Here is a 19811-nt window from a genome sequence, read left to right as displayed (position 1 = left end):
TATTATAGCAATTATATAGTTGAATATTTACCGAGGATTTTCGGATGGCTCTTGAGTCTTGTGCCCAAATTTCTGGCGGAAATAAACAACCATTCTCCACGTATGTATTTAAAATGTAGTCAGAAAACAAACATCCAATATTTAAATCGGGACAACCTATTTTTTTAATTCCGTCCTTTCTTTCTCTAATAAACCGATATTTATGCAGATTTAGTAAAACTAGTGGTTTACCTTTTTCAGAAGTTATAAAATTAACTTTATTTTCCATATTTCACTCGAAAAACACGAAACACGTAAGGAAGTTGATAATCCAACGACGGTTATTCACTGAGTTATTAAATGATAGGTATACTGCAGTATACATAATATTTTATCGAGTGCGAATATCATAAAATATCCTAGTAAAATAACCGATTTCGTTATTGCCTATCAAATATTACCTATTAGATCTCAATTAATTTTAAATTGTATGTTCTATACTATAGAATAATTGGGTGGCCAAACAGTCGATCGCAATCGACCGGTCGATCTTGGACAATTTCAAAGTCGATCATATTAGAATTTATTTTTAGGGCCACGCGCTCTATGTTTCTTTATAATAGTCGATCAATAAGTTGATTAATAAGTCAATCCACAAAGGTGAAGTATATTTTTAGTAGATCGTGACCAAAAAAAGTTTGGCCAGCTCTGTTCTATAAGTTCAAAGCAAATGGCAACAGTACAGTTCAAAGTTGCAGATAAAAATCGTACGCAATCGTAAACATTTAATGTTCACGATTGCGTATGTCGATTATAAAGACCGTACGCAATCGTGTTTTACCGGCGTCGTAGTACCCCCTTTTATGTATTATGTATTATGTATTACGGGACATCAGAGCACGTAGCAGTGATAACTAAAATAAAATTAAAATAGTGTAATTTAATGCATATGTATAATACAATAGGACGCAATCGGGACATAAATAAGGTAGAAAAGGCTATTTTACCTATCTGACGCAATCGAAACGGATACAAAACGACATTTTTACCTAGGATTTTGGAGAACGATTGGGAACACACGTTTAGGTACACTTTTTTTCAGATAATAATATTTTTTAAATAATACCACATGTAAGTACACTTTTTTTACTTTTTAACTTTAAATTTTATTATTATTATATTATTAGCGTTACCCAGGAGACACCACGAGGAGGTTGGCGCTTAATAGTCTCCCAAAAACGTTTATTTTTATTTTTGTTATAATTAATATTTTAATTATTTTATTTTGTCATATTATATTAAAATATTTGTCAATATATTTGGTTAATTTTATTTTATTTATTTACTTATCTATATTATTTACTTTTTTTCCAACAAAATTCGTAGTCGAGTATAACTACGATAATAATCATAGAATAATCAAAATAATATAAGTTGGATATTATTTGGTTTGGAGATAAAGTATATGATGAAGTATACCCAAACATTCTCTGATTTACCAGGTAAAAACGAATATACGTTTTATTTTATGTGCCCAAACGTTGTGTTTATTTGTACCCAAACGTGATGACTTTTGGGTCAATGTGACCAAACGTTCAGCCCCCGTAAATTCCTACACGAGAGTAACAGGTAATTAGTAATTTAAAACTTTGCTTGAATGTTTAATGTTTATGCAAAATTTATAGCATATATCCTAAAAAGTAAAAACTAATAAATAATATTAACCGCCTGACCACTATCGTTTGATTTCGTAGTCAGAAGGCAAGTTCAAGCTAAAGTACAACTTTTGTTCTTAAATTTCAGTTTTCTGGTTGCTTACAAATTATTAGGATATTTTGAATTTACCTACAATTATTTATAATCAGAGCGCATATTTGTATGCATTTGCATATTTATTCTGGTTGATTGTATGATATGCTAAGCGAGCACAAAATTTGTCTTGACATAACGATTTAAGAACTTTTTTAGTGCTTTTTTTTGCATATTTCTTCTTTTAGTGCATATTTCGATGGTTTTTTAGACATTTTTGAAATATATACTATTGCTTATTATAATATAAGAAAACAGTTTTATATTTTTATAGTTTCGAATAATATTATTATAATCAATAAAATTATTTATATCAATCTGATCTTTATAAGAAGTAGCAAATCATTTACGATTTCACTTATAAATGATTTCAACAAACATCATATCGTGACCATAATTTTATTTTACTCCAAGCATGACATTTGTACAAAACTATAATATGTTTTTGAATAAAATGATCTAGTCCAGTAAAATTAGCACACAATTGAGAAATAATTTCCCGAAAGCTGAATTTTGGTATATAAGTAGTTTATACCTCACTCATAAACATACTAAACATCCTGACACATAGCCTTGTGAGTAGCCCCCACCACTCTTAAAAGAGGTGCGCACCCCTTTTACTGTTTTCGCTTATAACTCATCAGCTGTTCAAATTACAATAAAAATACTTATGCCCAAAAATTAAAGACCAAACAATTTACCATTGAATAAACTTACTTCAATTATATATATGTTGTGGTAAGTATTATATTTAAAAAAAAAGATTAAAAATGTTTTTTTTAATTCTGTTTGCGAGTAAAAACCGTCAATCATATGCTAAAACAACCTATGACAAAAGTTAACGAGCAGATAATATTATGTTATGACACGCTAAATTATTTCATCAATTTTAATTATTGTAAGTCATAATGCTATTTATATCGGTGGTGACGATGTAATTGAACAAGTTGTTGACTAAGATTAATAATTTAACGCGTTATAATGTAATAATATCTGCTCAACTTTTGTCAATGATAAATTGTCGTTGGTTGTTTTAACGTATGCTGACGGCTTTTACTTAAACAAAATATAAAAAAAAAAAAATTAATTTTTTTTTTCTTTTTTTTAAATATAATATAATACTTACCACAAAATATATACAGGTTGATTCTTTTATCACTGTACACTTATTATTTCAAAAACTGTTGACTTTCAATTTTTTTTTTCAAAATGTTTAGTTTTATACTTTTCTAAAACTACCTATATAGCATTTAAATTTTTTCTCTCTTAGATTTAGTGAAACCACTATCAAAATTTTATTTCAAATGGAAGCTTATATTTAAAATAAAGATCTCACTATTAGTAATAAAGGTGAAAAAATAAAAATGTTATATGGTTTTAGAAAAGCATGAAACTAAATATTTTGAAAAAAAAAAAATTGAAAAAAGTCAACACTATGAAATAATGAATGAACAATTATAAAAGAATCACTTTGTATATTAAAAGTAAGTTAATAATTCTATGGTAAATTATATGGTCTTTAATTTTGCTCATAGGTATTTTTATTGTAACTTGAACATCTGACGAAATATAAGCGAAATCAGTAAAAGGGGTGCACCACTCTTATAAGAAGGGTGCGGGTCTACGCACAAGGAGTAGATGTCAGGACTTTTAGTATATTTATAAACTATTTATAAACCAAAATTCAGCTTTCGGGAAATTAGTTCCGAATTTTGTCGATTTTTGTCTTATTTGACTGGGACTAATCACACTAGAAATATAGTAAAACATAATGAGTTTTTATAGGAAAAAAACATTAATTTTTAATATAAAAATTACCTTTAACTACCATTTAATTTGTCGCTAATTTAAATAATCCAATCTACAGGTAAACCGATTATAAAACACAAGACAAAAAGAACTAATACGTTATGAAATTCATCAATACCTAATCAACCTGATCTGAAAAAAAAAGTTTCAAATCGCTTATGATTGTGCTTATAAATGATTTCAACAAACATTTAACTCTGATTGAAAACAAAATTAACTGTGTACAAGGTTCAGTAACAAAGTACTAAATGTTTAATTGGATTATTTATAATAACGACAAATTAAAAGTTATGTTAAAGTCATTTTTATATTAAAAATTAATGTATTTTTTCTAATAAAAACTCATTGTGTTTAACTATATTTATAGTGTTATATTTATACCTATTCTGAAGTTATCTTAACCGGAAAATTTTTCCTCTCATTGATTTTGGCCGTCTCTTCATTCGTACATTTTGTGTGGTTAAAAGAGCTGGTGCATGTTTTGTTGACTTCATGGTAGGTTTCGGTGGTGTCGATTCATACTGTATTATGCTAAATCGGACAATTTAAAATGAAAATAAATTATATATAATTTTAATGGTCATTATTAAACGATTCAATGTAGTTAAGTTTTCGCATCAAATTATATTGGTTTGGTTTGGTTAAGTTCTTGTTAAATTATCGGTAAGGCTGAAGGGGGCCATATAATATGAAGTTCATATTATCATAATAAAATGTTATAACTTATAATTTATAAACTAAAATCAAAAATATATATATAGTTTTTTTTTACAGTGGAACCTGATAAGTCATAATAAATACCATTCCCTTGCGAAAACCTAGATTACTCGAAAGAAAAACTATTGATAAATCGAACATTCTGAGTTCTGAATAATATAGACAGCTAATGACAGATAATTCTTATAATCATTTGTCTAATCTACTTGTGCGTTCCGATAATTTAATCTAATCCCGGTATTATATTTATTATTGTATTATTCATTCAGTTTATTTTCATTAGGTACCTACATTCGGTATTGTCAGTTACGATCGATCGATTACACATGTACGGTAGTATATAAAATGTAAAAAATATTAATTATTTTATCACATTTTTATCATGATTGTTTAGTAATTAGTTTTATATAATAACAAAAACAATACACACTGTAAATTGTAATTAAAACTATAATATTCATACATAGGTAGATACGTTTTAAAAATTATTTAAGTCGAAATGTTTTCCTAAACCATAGTGAGTCAAAACCCTTGATAAGTCGAAAAATTGCATTTGAATTTCGACTTATCAAGATTTCAATGTAATATCATACGTTGAAAACAATTTAGTGACTAGGGGAGCATGAATTAAAATTTCCTTTTATTTATTAGAAGCATTGTGGTGGAAAAACCGCAAAAATATTTTATAAAAATATGTTATTAATATTGAATATTATATTGATTTTTTACCTGTACTTAAGATTTATTATCTTCTTTAACATGTCATCTATGTTTTCCTTCTTGTTTTTTAGTTTCTCCACTGGCAGTGAATCATTATTTGTTGTTAAAGTATCTGGTGTATGTTTTACTGATATAGTGTCCGATTGTGCACTTGTCGTATTCGTATATGTTGGTTTGTATTGAACCGTTTCACTACAAAATTAGAAGGTTTATAATAACTATTAATTATATGGCATATTAAAGGTCATCATTACACGATTTAATTTTGTTTAGCTTTCGTATCACAATATTAAAGTAAAGTTAAGATAAGTTCTTGTCAAACTATCGATATGACTTTAGGAGACAATATATTATGAAGTTGAAGTACATTGTGCATAAGTTATGTTATAATTTATAATATTAAAAGGAATGTTTACAATTAATGCTACAAAGCATAATAACTAATAAGGCGATTAAAAAATGAAAAGAATACACAATAATGATATACATAATGAGGAGAGAGGCCATCCAGTGATGACATTTTTTTTTGCAAATTAATTTAGTAAATCATTTAATAAATCTCGACACCTTTTTTCTTAAGATGCGTGTGGAGTTTCAAGGAAGCGAGTTGGATGCAAGTTCAGCAATTATAGAGGATTAGAACAAGTCTATTACAATTTATAGTGTAAATTTTTTTTATAATGTTTTGTGGTTAATTGGTTTACGAGTTCTATTTTAAAGTAATTTTAAAGTTAGGAATTGGATACGTACCCTGATTCAAAACAGATAATACGGAGAGTGAGGCTGGCACGGTACATAATTGGTAAATATATAAATAATTGAAAAAAATGTAAATAATATCACGTGTAGGAAAAAATGAAGAGAATGAGGGACCTTGAATTGTGAATTTACAAGCAATTGGATAGAAAAATCGTGAATGTATTGAATAAAAATATGTTATTAATTTGTAGGTTTTAACGTATTTATAGATTTTTACCAATTTGTTTGTTTTCTTAACTCATCTAATAAGTATTTTGTGTTTTCTTCCTTCGGTTTTAGTTTATCCAATGGTAGAGAGTTATTGTTTGTGGTTAAACAAGCTGATCTGTGATTTATTAACATCGTGGCAGGTTTCCCGATTGGAATATCCGTATAATTTTGAACCAAATGGTCTCGTTTTTTTTTACTGGTAAATTAAAAGTTTTGTAATTATAAAAAATTATATGGCATTTTCAAAGTCATCATCACAAGATTCGATTTATTTTAATTTTTCTAACAAAAATTTAGGTTTAGTTAAATTTTTATGAAACTATATATGGGTAGTACTGAAGAAGGCAATTATACATAATGAAGTTCATAATATGATTTTATAACCTATTTATAGATCATGTACATGTGAAAATAGAAATTTTTGTCATGCATTTTTTTTGAATCTATTCATCCGATTATATTGATTTTTTTTTTTTTTTTGTAAATGCGAGAATACATCTTGGATCAGGTTTTAAATGTATTTCTGATTTTATAAGTTATGAAAAATCGGTTTTTTAGTTTTTTTAATTATCGGAAAATACGCACATTAAAATATTTATTTTCATGTGTGTCACCAATTTATTAGTTATTATTATAAACTAGTATTTTAGTGAATAGTTGATGTAGTATAACAACACAAAACTTTTCGTTAGTTTTAGTTTACATTATTGAACCTTTGTAAGTTTGAAAAGGAAAAATAAAATTTGGGTTGCTTAACAAAAAAAAATAAAAGGAAAATTATTAAATTGTCAATATAATAAATCAAAAGTATTATCTATACGCCTAAATACCTAATTAGAAAACAAAAAATATTATTTATCCACACATGTTACGCTAAATATTAGCATTAGGTAACCAATTCTCATGGATGCAACTTGTATCGACAATGAAGTGCTAGTAATTTATACAACTTATAAATAAACTTAAAAATATTTAAAATGTATATGAATAATATCATGTAAGAAATAATGAAGTGAATATAGATTGTGAATTTTCTTATATTAAACAGAATCATTGTGATTAAGAACCAAAAAAATATTTTATAAAAGTATGTTATTGAAGGTTATAATGTATTTATAGAATTTATACCTGTCATAAAGTTTTTTTAACCCGGCAAATACTTGTACTAAATTGTCTTTCGTTGGTTTTGGTTTCTCCAATGGCACAGAAATACTATTTGTAGCTGCATTTTTTATTGACATCAAAGCTGGTTTCGCAGTTTTATCGTCTATATTCGTTTGTCTGTGCTTGGTTTGTGTCATTTCATAGCTAAATTGGATGATTTATAATTATAATAATATTATTAAATTTTTATTTAATAAATAAATTTATATAAAAACACCCCAAAGGTTTTGAGTACAGTAAGTGAAAAATAACATTGTCGTTAAATTTAAATTTAAAAAAAACGGATTTTAGCTTAAAACAGGAATCGAAAAGAAAATCAAAATTATGACTTACCTATAATTAATATATTAAACTACATACTAATAAGTGACAAACCAGACTATTTGGAAAGTAATTATTTTTAGAATGAAGTATAGCAAAAAGTAGATTAATTCTGGAATTAAAAGATAGTACTTTAGTCTTTAAGGCTAATTTTTTGTAAAAATTCTAGAAAGTCGAAAATAAATTTCACAAATGAATCACATGTATTATGTACGCAAACGGTTATCGCTCAAGATTTTATACACAAAAGTGACATAAAATACTGATCATCTAGTTTTTAGTTATACTTTAAACCCATAAAGTTAACATTCTCATTAATATTATGATAAGGATATATCGTTTTATAAACATAAAAATGTAAAACAATTTTCTGGATCTTTTATTATAATTTATAATTAAATCTAATTAATTAGTATTCCATAATACCGTACCATATTCAAATGATGACCTTACTAACGAACAATACAATACTTTCATAAATAAAAAATCATTAAAATCAGAATAATACCTAGATTCTTTTTTTTATATGTACTTAAAAGTTTTATAGTTATAGGGCCAGACGTTATTATGCCTTACCCCAGCAAATATTGAAATGACGCCCCTAATTTAACTTAATCTTATATTGAATACAATGCAATAGTATCATGCTGACGAAATTGTAAATGTATTTTATGAAATATACTATTATATTATTATGTGTTTATTGTTTTAGTTTAGTTTTCGTATCAAATTAATAATTATAGGGTTAGTTAAGTTTTTATTAAACTAGTATGTTGTTTATTATGTATTTACAAGTTTTTACTAAAATTAAAAATATATACATATTTATATATATATATATAAATATTCGTGGTAAAAATGGGCCACTAGGTGACCATGATTTGTGAATGTTCTTGTATATTGTATAAGCGATATGATGGAGAAAACATAAATGTGTATTATGAAATGAATTATGTTATATTTATATATAAATACCTATTCAAAGATTCTTTCATTTCGTTAAATATTATGTTTTTTATTGGGGTATTTTTCTCTGCCGATGTAACATCAAAATTATTTTGTGTAATATTAGTTGTTGCGTTTTTTTTTGTTATCGCCGTAAGTTTTGCATTTTGATCGTCTGTATTCGTTTGTTTCGGCTTGGTTTGTGTCATTCCACTGCTAAATTGAATGGTTTATAATGTAGATAAGTTGTATAGAGTTTTAAAATCATCATTACACGATTCCATTTATTTCAATTTTTTTATCAAATATTTTAGGTTTATTAAGTTTTTGCGAAACTATATTAGTAGGACATAATGAGACAATATACGGAATTTATGATAATTTGTTGGTATGTTGCTATAATATCTAATCTAATTATATGTAATATTTATATGAATATACGTTAGAATAAAATATGAGGTATGTAGATGAACACGCCTCATACTTTTTAAATTATCGTGTATTTAATACAACTATTTTTATAGATTAACTATAAATGTATTTTATTATAAAATTGTATTAATATTGTAATAAGTTATGATGTAATTATACCAAATCCGAAATTTATTTAACGCAATGTAGTTTTTCGTTGTTTTTGGTTTCTTCGCTGTTTCAGAAACATTATTAGTGGTTAAACTAACTCGTGTGTGTTTTATTGACTTTGTGGCATGTTTCACACTTTGCACGTTCGTTTTCGTATGTTTCGGCTCGTCTTGTCTCGTTTTGCTACTAAATTAAGCGGTTTATAATGACAACAAATAATAATATGGCATTTTAAAATTCATCATTAGTTTTAGTTTTCATATCAAATAATATATATTTTATTAATACAAAATATTATGTTAGTCGTATTAAGTACCTATTTATTTACAATGTTATACGCCAAATTAAATGCAATTTGTTTCATCATATAAATGTTTTCAACTTTCATTTTTTAGCTATAGATACCGAGCTAATGATATTAATTTTTGTGTTTTCTTATAACAACAATGATTGAAATTAAAAAAAAAAACACTACAGAATGATAAAAATAAAACAACGATGTTTTTCATTGTTTTATATTTGACTCGCGAAGAGACCATGAAAACAAAAAGAAAACTTTATAAAACTACTTGTTGCGCCGCCCGAATTGAGAAATTTGATTACTTATGTATACCTACACCGCATAGATATGCTTATGTCGTTTATTATTTTTCACTCTACAAAGTTCAAGGGTAATATTGTAGGAAACAATATATTAAGTTTTTAAAATTTTTCTATATCATTATATACCTATAAAAAACAATTAAAAATATTTAATATTTATGTAAATGTCATGTGTGGGAAAAAATTAAAAGACTAAGAGAACAAAGTGAATTTTCTTGTTTATATTATAATTTATAAGAATTATTGTGTAACTGTGAGTAGGAGAAACTGCAAAAATATTTTGTATATTTTAATATTGTAAGTTATGAATGTTGTGATGTATTTATACTTATTCTGAAAATGTATCTCTTCTGATAGATGTTTTATTTTTTCCTTTTTAGAGTGTGTCTCCGCCTTCGGAACAGAGACATTATTTGTCATTAAACTAGCTGGTGTATTTCTTATTTGCATCGTGTAAGCTTTTACATCTGACATGTTGATATCTATTATTGCTGGTTTCACTTGTTTCGTTTTGCTGGTAAATTGAACATTTTATAATTAATATAAATTATATAGAATTTTAAAAACCATTATTGCACATTTTGATTTATTTTAGTTTGTATTATTAATGGTGGGACGGTTTTAGGTTGTTGATTATCTGGCATGGTGTACGACAACGGTACGTTTTGCCGCTAGATAACGAAGAAGCCAGATAAGGCTGACCGCGTGGGACTGGAGCTGCCCGACGGCCGGCCGTACTATTTTGGTATAACCGTGACGATAATTAGGTTGTAATAATTAAGTTTGTTACCGAATATGGGCTGGAGGCGCTCCTTTTCGATGGCTTGAGGTTTTGGTTGGCAGGCCAGAAGAATGAAACTTTGTTGAACTCGTGGGATGTTTTTTTTTAAAAAAAAACGGACTATAACTATAAGTTAATACGAAAAGAAGGATAAACAGCGAAACACGATGTTATTATGTAATTTATATTAATACTGTAAGTTAAACTGTATTTATACCTATTCAGAAGTTTTGACCTTTCTAATAGGTGCTCTATATTTTCCTTCTTAGTGTTTGTCTTCACCTTCGCCACAGAGACACTATTTGTCATTAAACTAGCTGGTGTGTTTCTTATTTGCATCGTGTCAGGTTTTACACTTTTTTTTCGTTTCGTTTTGCTGGTAAATTGAACATTTTATAATTAATATAAATTATATAATATTTTAAAAACCATTATTGCACGATTTGATTTATTTTAGTTTTTGTATCAAATTATAAATCTTTAGATAGATTTTTGTCAAGTTCTTAATGTAATACTGTAAGAGACAACTAATGCCTTATGTTGTTATATCGTTATATATAAATAAAAATAAAAAGTATGTAATATTTATATACAGATGAACCTATGTAATATTTATGTACAGATGTCCCTATGTATTATAAAATTATATATTAGAAAAATCGACAAAGGTAAAAAGCAACTTAAAATAAAGATACAGCTAAATATATCATTTATTAGGCTTTTTTTATTGAACATTTAAATTTTACGGTGTTCAGATATTATTCGTAAAATTATAATTTCATACCATTGTGCCGACAATATATTGTAATAAGTAATAACCTAGATGCCTAATAAGTATAATAAATAATAATTAAAAATTATATTAACAGGATTCAATTTTCATTGAATCCTAACGTCATATAGGTATATAGATTGTACTGAATATTTTAAACTGTAATAGAAATTGTCATTTAAATAGGAAGTGAAAGAGCTATACATCACAAATGTTTTTATATGCAATAGAATATTCTTACAATAAAATATTCGTGATTTAAAACATTTTATTTTATTTAAAAATATAAGTGAGTAAAACTACATTTCATGATGTTTAATGATGACTGCAAAATCAAATGTACCTATGTTTCTACTAATTAATTTAATATTTAATTCATATGATCATTATTCATAAGTTCATAACAATGTTTATCCTACACATTTCTATGTAAACGAAAAAGGTTTAAAATGGTAATTATATAATAATATAGATTTAATCAAGTTCTTGCCAACCAATTCATAATATGTTATTTCTCAAAGAAATCAAAATCCTTTAAATCACTATAGAAATTTAATATACGATATACAAATACAGAGCTGCTTAGAGTAAAATTTTGTAATTGTGTTTCCATTTAAAAAGTATAAATTTACAGAAATGAATTGTGGTACATTAAATGAGATAATTTATAATATATTATATATTTGAACAGTCAATAAGACCGTTTAAAAATATACATTATACATTAACACAGTCAACGAATTCACACTAAATTGTCGTTCCACTTCCGAAATAGGTTTGCTGGCCAGATTTAATTTCAATCCTACTATATAGAGTAATTGTTGTAATCTTTAAATTTTTTCTAATAGTTGTGATTGATATCCAGTGATAACAATGGTCCAATTTTTCTTGTGCTAAAGAATACCGCATGCGAGTTTTATATGTTTAAGTTCAGAAAATGAACATTCCCTACCAAAATAAATTCGTGCATAACATGGATAAGTATTTTATATTTTATTTTTGTACCTATATAGTAGGAAAGGATTGAAAAACTTTTGGGATCCCAGTGCTCGTATACCGCAAGTGCTATTGATAAATAGAGATAGCGGGCTATTTTGACACAACTATTTAAATTTTTAACTATAACATATCTATACCTAACAGAAATATGTTTTATTATCAAAATATTTGTATGGTTCAACGTGACTATAAACTAAATAAATGTGGTACTTATTACCTTATTTTGACTTTATTTGATATATAATTAAATATATTTTAATCTATTTTATTATAATATATAGTATAATTTTATCTAATGTTTTTATTTTTACTCAACAACGTAATATAAAAACATTAAAAAAAATAGTTTTACCTTACTCAGTGTTTCAGTTTTTATTAAATATGATTTACGATTAATAATTGTAAATTCTTGTATTGACTTGACAATTAAAACCTAGCTATACCTACAGTGGCTATAGTACCTAATTGATAATCATGATTGATCTATATCTATAACATATAATGTAATTGTAACTAAACAATTTTTTTCGATATTTTTTATACTATTATACGCTCTCGGAGTAAAACTTGTGTATTTTTAATTCGCTCATAAAATGATTAATCACGTGTTTTATTTAATTTGATTTTCAAGTAGGTGTATAGGTAATATATTAATAATTATTATTAAAATATAATGCTTAAATTCGTAAAACTTGATAATGTATAAACTATTCAGTATTCTGATTATTTATTTTTTTTTTTAATTCTCTAAATAATAATAATAAATTTTAAAATAATTTATAATATATATTACATGTATCCCATTATTTCACCAAGCGTCGATGTTACCGCCTTTCTGAATTCTAAAAACTCTGAACAATCTAGTTTACTCCTCTTGAGTTCTCCGACATCAAACATTACTTTTTTCATCATTTCATTCTATATTAAATAACACAAAATATATTCTATAATATATCTCGATGTATTTTGAACTTTATATTTAAATATAAAAAAAATTTACTTGTAACTCTAGAATACTAAGAATAGCTTGAAAATAATTCAGTTTCAAAATTACTTTATAACTTCCGAAAATCCTGTGGTGTATAATTTAAATTCGAAAACAATAAACAATATTTTTTAATGCTCTTTTTTAATAGTTTTGCGTCTTAATTAATTTAAATTAATTCTATTAATAGAAATGCAAATCACCGATTTAATGTATTCATATTTATGATACATATATTAATAATATTTTATTATTATATAATATAATAAAGGAATCCGCCGGTAGTCAATAGGACTATTTTATCATTTTTACTTTATTTAACCTGTGATTTTGTTAACTATGTATATGTCACATCCACATAGTGAAATCACTCATTTCATGAACTGGATATCCAGATAGTGAATTTTGACGAAAATACATTATATGGACATCCATTTCATGAAATGGACCATACCTATATTGTGTACTTTGTGTAATTATTACAAAACAAGATATCATTGGAATAAAACTAGGTATTATTTTCTATATTGTTCTAAAAAAAAAATACAACAATGATTATAGACAATAAATTATATTATATTACATTATATTTTTAATAAACTATAACAACAGTGTTACTTATAAAGAATTATAAAACACTCATGAAATTAACTATAATAAACTACTTACATTTCGTATATTGTTTTATTAACAAAATTATTAATTTATTGAATTAAACAATAATTAATGAACTATACCTATACATTTTTCTTCCTTATTATTTATTTTTACATGACGATTGATTATGACATATACTGTTACATAGCACATTATTTTTAAAACAAGCACACTTACTTGATTAGCAAGGATGTTTTGCCTTAAATAGGATGTTTTGAATAAATTCGACATTTTTATAAATAAAAATTGTTATTTGTTAAATTTTGTTAAGCGAAAAATAAAAATTACCTATGTTATTTATATACTATTACAAAATATGTTATTTATTGTGACTTTAAACTGTTCGTCACTATGGTGAATGTTATTATTTGCTTATTTATTTATTTTTGTGACCAGAAACGATAACATTTTCAATATATTCCGATTAGTTTTAAGTAAATTAAACACCTAAACCTATTCACAAAGGTCTACAGTAGTGTACTAGTGTGTCAATATTGACTAAAGTTGAGCAAGCAATACATATTTTATAGTTGTTCATATTAAGATTATTATTAAATAATATATTATGTATTAAGAAGATTTTTTTTGCAATAAATACTCTAATCTGACACGTATATTATTCGGTATCCGGCCAAAATAGCGAAACAATTACCGCGAATGTAAAAATCGCGAATTGATAATAGCGAAAATAAAAATAGCGAATTATAAAAAAAAGCGAAAATACATAATAGCGAAAATCAAACATATTTATTACAATAAAAAATGGATAAAAATAGTTTATAAATGAGATTAAATTACATTCATTATAATTATAATATCGTTAAGTTCTAATAATAAGTACTTATAGTAGTAATAATAATAATTTTAAATAAAATAATTATATTCAACTTAATTATAATTATATCTAGGCATTCAGTGACAAATTATATGCTATACCTTTTATGAAGTTCTTATTCTCATTAGTATTATAATTTGTAACTAATGCATGAATTCTTTTATTACAGTCCTTGTACTTTTTTTTTTTTCTGTGGTTGTTCTCCAGCATTATACTGCTCTCGTTTTAATTCTTCTATGTTTTGAACTTTCTTAATTCCATCCATGAATTTCCATATATTAGGGTGGCTTGCTCCTAAAGAATATGTATTCTATTACTAAAGATACTAATTGTTAATAAAATAATACGAACCAATAACAGATGTAAATCCTCTGTGCCATCCTTCAACAGCGTTGTTTGTTGTTGGAAGACCATTTTTGGCTGAATAGTGACAATTCCAAATATCAATAGGATGTCTTGGTTGTCGTCGAGTTTTTCGTCTTCCTGTTATTTTTCCTACCCAGTTATCCTCGAAATAATCCAAGAATGGCATTACCAGGTCTTCATTTTCAACATAAAATTGTGTTTCTAAAATTTCTTCGTATGCATTAATAACGTTATCTGGTGGAACATAGGCCAAAGCAGCTAACATACGAATATGAAGAGCAAAGTTAGCATTATTAATATAATTTTCGACTAGACCAACATTTTGAATTTGTCGCCACATACATTTAGAAAAATGAAAAAAACAACCTTGTTGTTCAGCGTGTGGAAAAACAATTTTGAATGCATTGATTGAGGCATGTTCAAAGTCCATTATTACCGATGTAGGATTTAAAGATGGTTTTATTTCTAATAAATATTTAAGAAAACGTGTATATGTTGATTGAGATTTATCGGTTAATAATGCATAAATGGTAGGACTAACTGTTTGGTCACCTTGTTGAATAAGTACATGAATAGTGAATAACTGATAAAAAAGTGAAGGTACCGTTTTAAAAGTCCCATCGACTAACCAGTTAGTTGATTGATCCATTAATTTTAAATTATTTTCGGTCGAAAATATTAAAATTCGATCTTGTGATGCTCCACTGTAAAATATTAAAAATTGTTCTCCTTTTATTGTTTTAGTATACTCATCAGCAATTTTAAGGTCACTCACTGTTTTCGGAATAGGTGGTGCGCATTGGTTACGTGTCCGAACTCTTCGTATAGTGTGTTTTAAATGATGAACTGAAGGAATTGCACCGGCTACTCCAGGTACTATTTGAACAGTACTGATTATATCATGTGGAGTATTTTGTGTATGAACAGCCGCTTCTTTTATCTTATTCACAGCCATTTTGCATTGGATTTTACATGGATCGGGAACATGATTATGTGAGTTTTCCTTAGGTTGACTTTTATTTCTACGTTTATCGTAATTATTCTACCTTTACATGAACTTTCTACGCAACGCCAATATATTGTGTTATTTTGTTTTCTATCTTCACGATGCAAAAAGCCACCATACAATAATAAATTCTTATTTTTATTACTTTTTACAAATTCCATTGAAAATAATATTAATATATTTTTTCACTGCACACTTTTTTTTAACGAACAAAAATATTAAGTTAAATAATACAAACTACACTACATTTACGCACTGTCGAACTACAACTGTATTAAATTGTGTCAGCTCAAATATAATATGATTGACAATCTTATCTCGGTATATTTCCAATATTAAAATAGTCATAATAGTAACTAAGATAGCACATTGACGATAACCCGATACGTCCGTGGTTACTGGGTAGTGGGTATATATTAATTGCGCCAGAAATTACAGGTAAAAATAAGTTTTATCAAGTATTTAAGTTTTAGTTTTATATGTTTTATAGTATTTGAAAAAGAAATTATAAAAATCTGCAGTTTCGCTATTATGTATAATCGCATTTAATTAAATTCGCTATTTTTATTTTCGCTATTATCAATTCGCGATTTTTACATTAGCGGTTAATTGTTTCGCTATTTTGGCCTAGACCCATATTATTCTAATAGCAAAACAAATTTCGACGGGTGACTTTCCTGGACATTTTTTTTGCACGCTACATGATGTCCATACCATTCTAGACTCTGAAACGTCCAGTAAATATTACATATACTCAGAAAATCAGAAATCAGAAAAGGTACTAGGTACTAGACAGTTTTTAGCCAGTAGCTAATTTGCAACTGTCTAGGTAGAATGAAAACTATGAACTTTTTTTGGCGAAATTGTAAATTTATTTTATGAAATATGTTATTATTATGTGTTATATTGTTTTTATACCTTTTTTGATAATTCCTTAAGCGGCCAAAATCTATAGATCCATCCTCCGTATTTTCCTTTACCATACGCATAGGAAAATCAGTTTTTGACTCTTTTTGTCTCCTTTGGTTTTGAAATGTTTTTTATCTTTTTCATTCTAAATTTGATGGTTTAAACTTTAAAATAACGTTAAATTATATGGCATTTCAATGGTCATCATTACACAATTTTCGATTTGATTTAGTTTAGTTTACGTATCAAATTAATAATTATACATTAAGGGTTAGTTATGTTTTTACCAAACTATTAGTAAAACTGAAGAAGATAATAGATGATACCACCTTTCTAAACTCTAAATATTCGGAATGATCTACTTTATTTCTCTACAATTGTTGAACATCAAACAGAACTTTTTTCATCATTTCATTCTATATTAAATAACACAAAATATATTCTATAATATATCTATTATATATTATTTTTGTACCTATATAGTAGGAAAGGATCGAAAAACTTTTGGGATCCCAGTGCTCGTATACCGCAAGTGCTATTGATAAATAGAGATAGCGGGCTATTTTGACACAACTATTTAAATTTTTAACTATAACATATCTATACCTAACAGAAATATGTTTTATTATCAAAATATTTGTATGGTTCAACGTGATTATAAACTAAATAAATGTAGTACTTATTACCTTGTTTTGACTTTATTTGATATATAATTAAATATATTTTAATCTATTTTATTATAATATATAGTATAATTTTATCTAATGTTTTTATTTTTACTCAACAACGTAATATAAAAACATTAAAAAAAATAGTTTTACCTTACTCAGTGTTTCAGTTTTTATTAAATATGATTTACGATTAATAATTGTAAATTCTTGTATTGACTTGACAATTAAAACCTAGCTATACCTACAGTGGCTATAGTACCTAATTGATAATCATGATTGATCTATATCTATATCATATAATGTAATTGTAACTAAACAATTTTTTTCGATATTTTTTATACTATTATACGCTCTCGGAGTAAAACTTGTGTATTTTTAATTCGCTCATAAAATGATTAATCACGTGTTTTATTTAATTTGATTTTCAAGTAGGTGTATAGGTTATATATTAATAATTATTATTAAAATATAATGCTTAAATTCGTAAAACTAGATAATGTAAAAACTATTTTGATTATTTATTTTTTTTTTATAATTCTCAAAATAATAATAATAAATTTTAAAATAATTTATAATATATATAACATGCATTCCATAATTTCACCAAGCGTTGATGTTACCGCCTTTCTAAATTCTAGAAACTCTGATTGATCTAATTTACTCCTCTTGAGTTCTCCAACATCAAACATAACTTTTTTCATCATTTCATTCTATATTAAATAACACAAAATATATTCTATAATATATCTCGATGTATTTTGAACTTTATATTTAAATATAAAAAAAAAATTTACTTGTAACTCTAGAATACTAAGAATAGCCTGAAAATAATTCAGTTTCAAAATTACTTTATAACTTCCGAAAATCCTGTGGTGTATAATTTAAATTCGAAAACAATAAACAATATTTTTTAATGCTCTTTTTTAATAGTTTTGCGTCTTAATTAATTTAAATTAATTCTATTAATAGAAATGCAAATCACCGATTTAATGTATTCATATTTATGATACATATATTAATAATATTTTATTATTATATAATATAATAAAGGAGTCCGCCGGTAGTCAATAGGACTATTTTATCATTTTTACTTTATTTAACCTGTGATTTTGTTAACTATGTATATGTCACATCCACATAGTGAAATCACTCATTTCATGAACTGGATATCCAGATAGTGAATTTTGACGAAAATACATTATATGGACATCCATTTCATGAAATGGACCATACCTATATTGTGTACTTTGTGTAATTATTACAAAACAAGATATCATTGGAATAAAACTAGGTATAATTTTCTATATTGTTCTAAAAAATAAATAACAACAGTGTTACTTATAAAGAATTATAAAATACTCATGAAATTAACTATAATAAACTACTTACGTTACGTATATTGTTTTATTAACAAAATTATTAATTTATTGAATTAAACAATAATTAATGAACTATACCTATACATTTTGCTTCCTTATTATTTATGTTTACATGACGATTGATTATGATATAGACTGTTACATAGCATATTATTTTTAAAACAAGCACATCTACTTGATTAGCAAGGATGTTTTGCCTTACCGTAACATCAGAAAAATCCTTGTCCTCCTGAGATCTTTTTAATGAATTCGACATTTTTATAATTCGATCAGTAGTGATAAAAATTGTTAATTTTTTAAAACAGTCACTGTTGAACTATTAACATTAATAAATTAATTTTAGCAAAATTGAATATTTAAACGAAAAATAACGATTACCTAGATTAACTTCATCTTCATCTTTTCTAGCCCGTCAACAGTCTTGCGGCTCCACCGCCACCGCTATCTTCACCACCTCTGCCGCCAACTCAAACGCCAAAAACGATGAGGACTGAATGCACTTGACTGAACACCCATTTAGGAGAATACTATAACATGGACATGGAAGACTCTCAAATCGGTTGTCAATTTCCTGTCAGACCCAGTGTTGCCATATGGCATCATGTTTTTTTCTAAGTTTATAGTAAAAATATTACGCTGTTGATGGAAATGATTTTGCAAATACGTGTGTACTGTGTACTGTATATACTTACTGATTAGTGTTTTAATATTATGCAGTATCACTATGTCGTTTGCGATTTTTTTAAAGATTAATGAACGATAACATGGATTAAAAAAAAAGTGATTCTTTATTTTAAAATTGTATGTGATCGATTGATATAATCATTAAAAAA

The 19811-nt window shown here is 26.0% G+C and overlaps 2 protein-coding genes across 5 annotated transcripts; both read right to left on the bottom strand.

Annotated features, from left to right (window-relative positions):
* Positions 1-1820: 1820 nt before the first annotated feature.
* On the bottom strand, positions 1821-19689 carry LOC132922569 (uncharacterized). 3 transcript variants are annotated; one of them, XM_060986144.1, is made up of 12 exons: positions 19357-19567; positions 19181-19294; positions 12964-13088; positions 10617-10775; positions 10409-10525; positions 9947-10132; positions 9025-9201; positions 8464-8649; positions 7132-7311; positions 6011-6199; positions 5044-5226; positions 1822-4128 (listed from the first exon to the last, which is right to left on the bottom strand). In XM_060986144.1, the coding sequence occupies exons 2-12, from the start codon at positions 19232-19234 to the stop codon at positions 3990-3992; spliced, it is 1695 nt and encodes a 564-aa protein (XP_060842127.1). In that variant the 5' UTR covers positions 19235-19294; positions 19357-19567; the 3' UTR covers positions 1822-3989. The 3 variants fall into 3 exon arrangements, with proteins under 3 accessions (XP_060842129.1, XP_060842127.1, XP_060842130.1); XM_060986146.1 differs by lacking the exon at positions 12964-13088 and having other exon boundaries at positions 1821-4128; positions 9947-10135; positions 19357-19689; XM_060986147.1 differs by lacking the exons at positions 8464-8649; positions 9025-9201; positions 9947-10132 and having other exon boundaries at positions 1824-4128; positions 19357-19537.
* On the bottom strand, positions 13665-16174 carry LOC132922570 (uncharacterized). Of its 2 annotated transcripts, XM_060986149.1 has the most exons (3): positions 15789-15908; positions 14999-15717; positions 13666-14941 (listed from the first exon to the last, which is right to left on the bottom strand). In XM_060986149.1, the coding sequence occupies exons 2-3, from the start codon at positions 15660-15662 to the stop codon at positions 14811-14813; spliced, it is 795 nt and encodes a 264-aa protein (XP_060842132.1). In that variant the 5' UTR covers positions 15663-15717; positions 15789-15908; the 3' UTR covers positions 13666-14810. The 2 variants fall into 2 exon arrangements, with proteins under 2 accessions (XP_060842131.1, XP_060842132.1); XM_060986148.1 differs by having other exon boundaries at positions 13665-14941; positions 14999-16174.
* Positions 19690-19811: the final 122 nt, after the last annotated feature.

This window comes from Rhopalosiphum padi, chromosome 2, assembly GCF_020882245.1.
Source record: "Rhopalosiphum padi isolate XX-2018 chromosome 2, ASM2088224v1, whole genome shotgun sequence".
NCBI classification, from domain to species: domain Eukaryota; kingdom Metazoa; phylum Arthropoda; class Insecta; order Hemiptera; family Aphididae; genus Rhopalosiphum; species Rhopalosiphum padi.
Note: the sequence above shows the minus strand (reverse complement) of the source record. Positions and strands in the feature narration are given on the sequence as shown.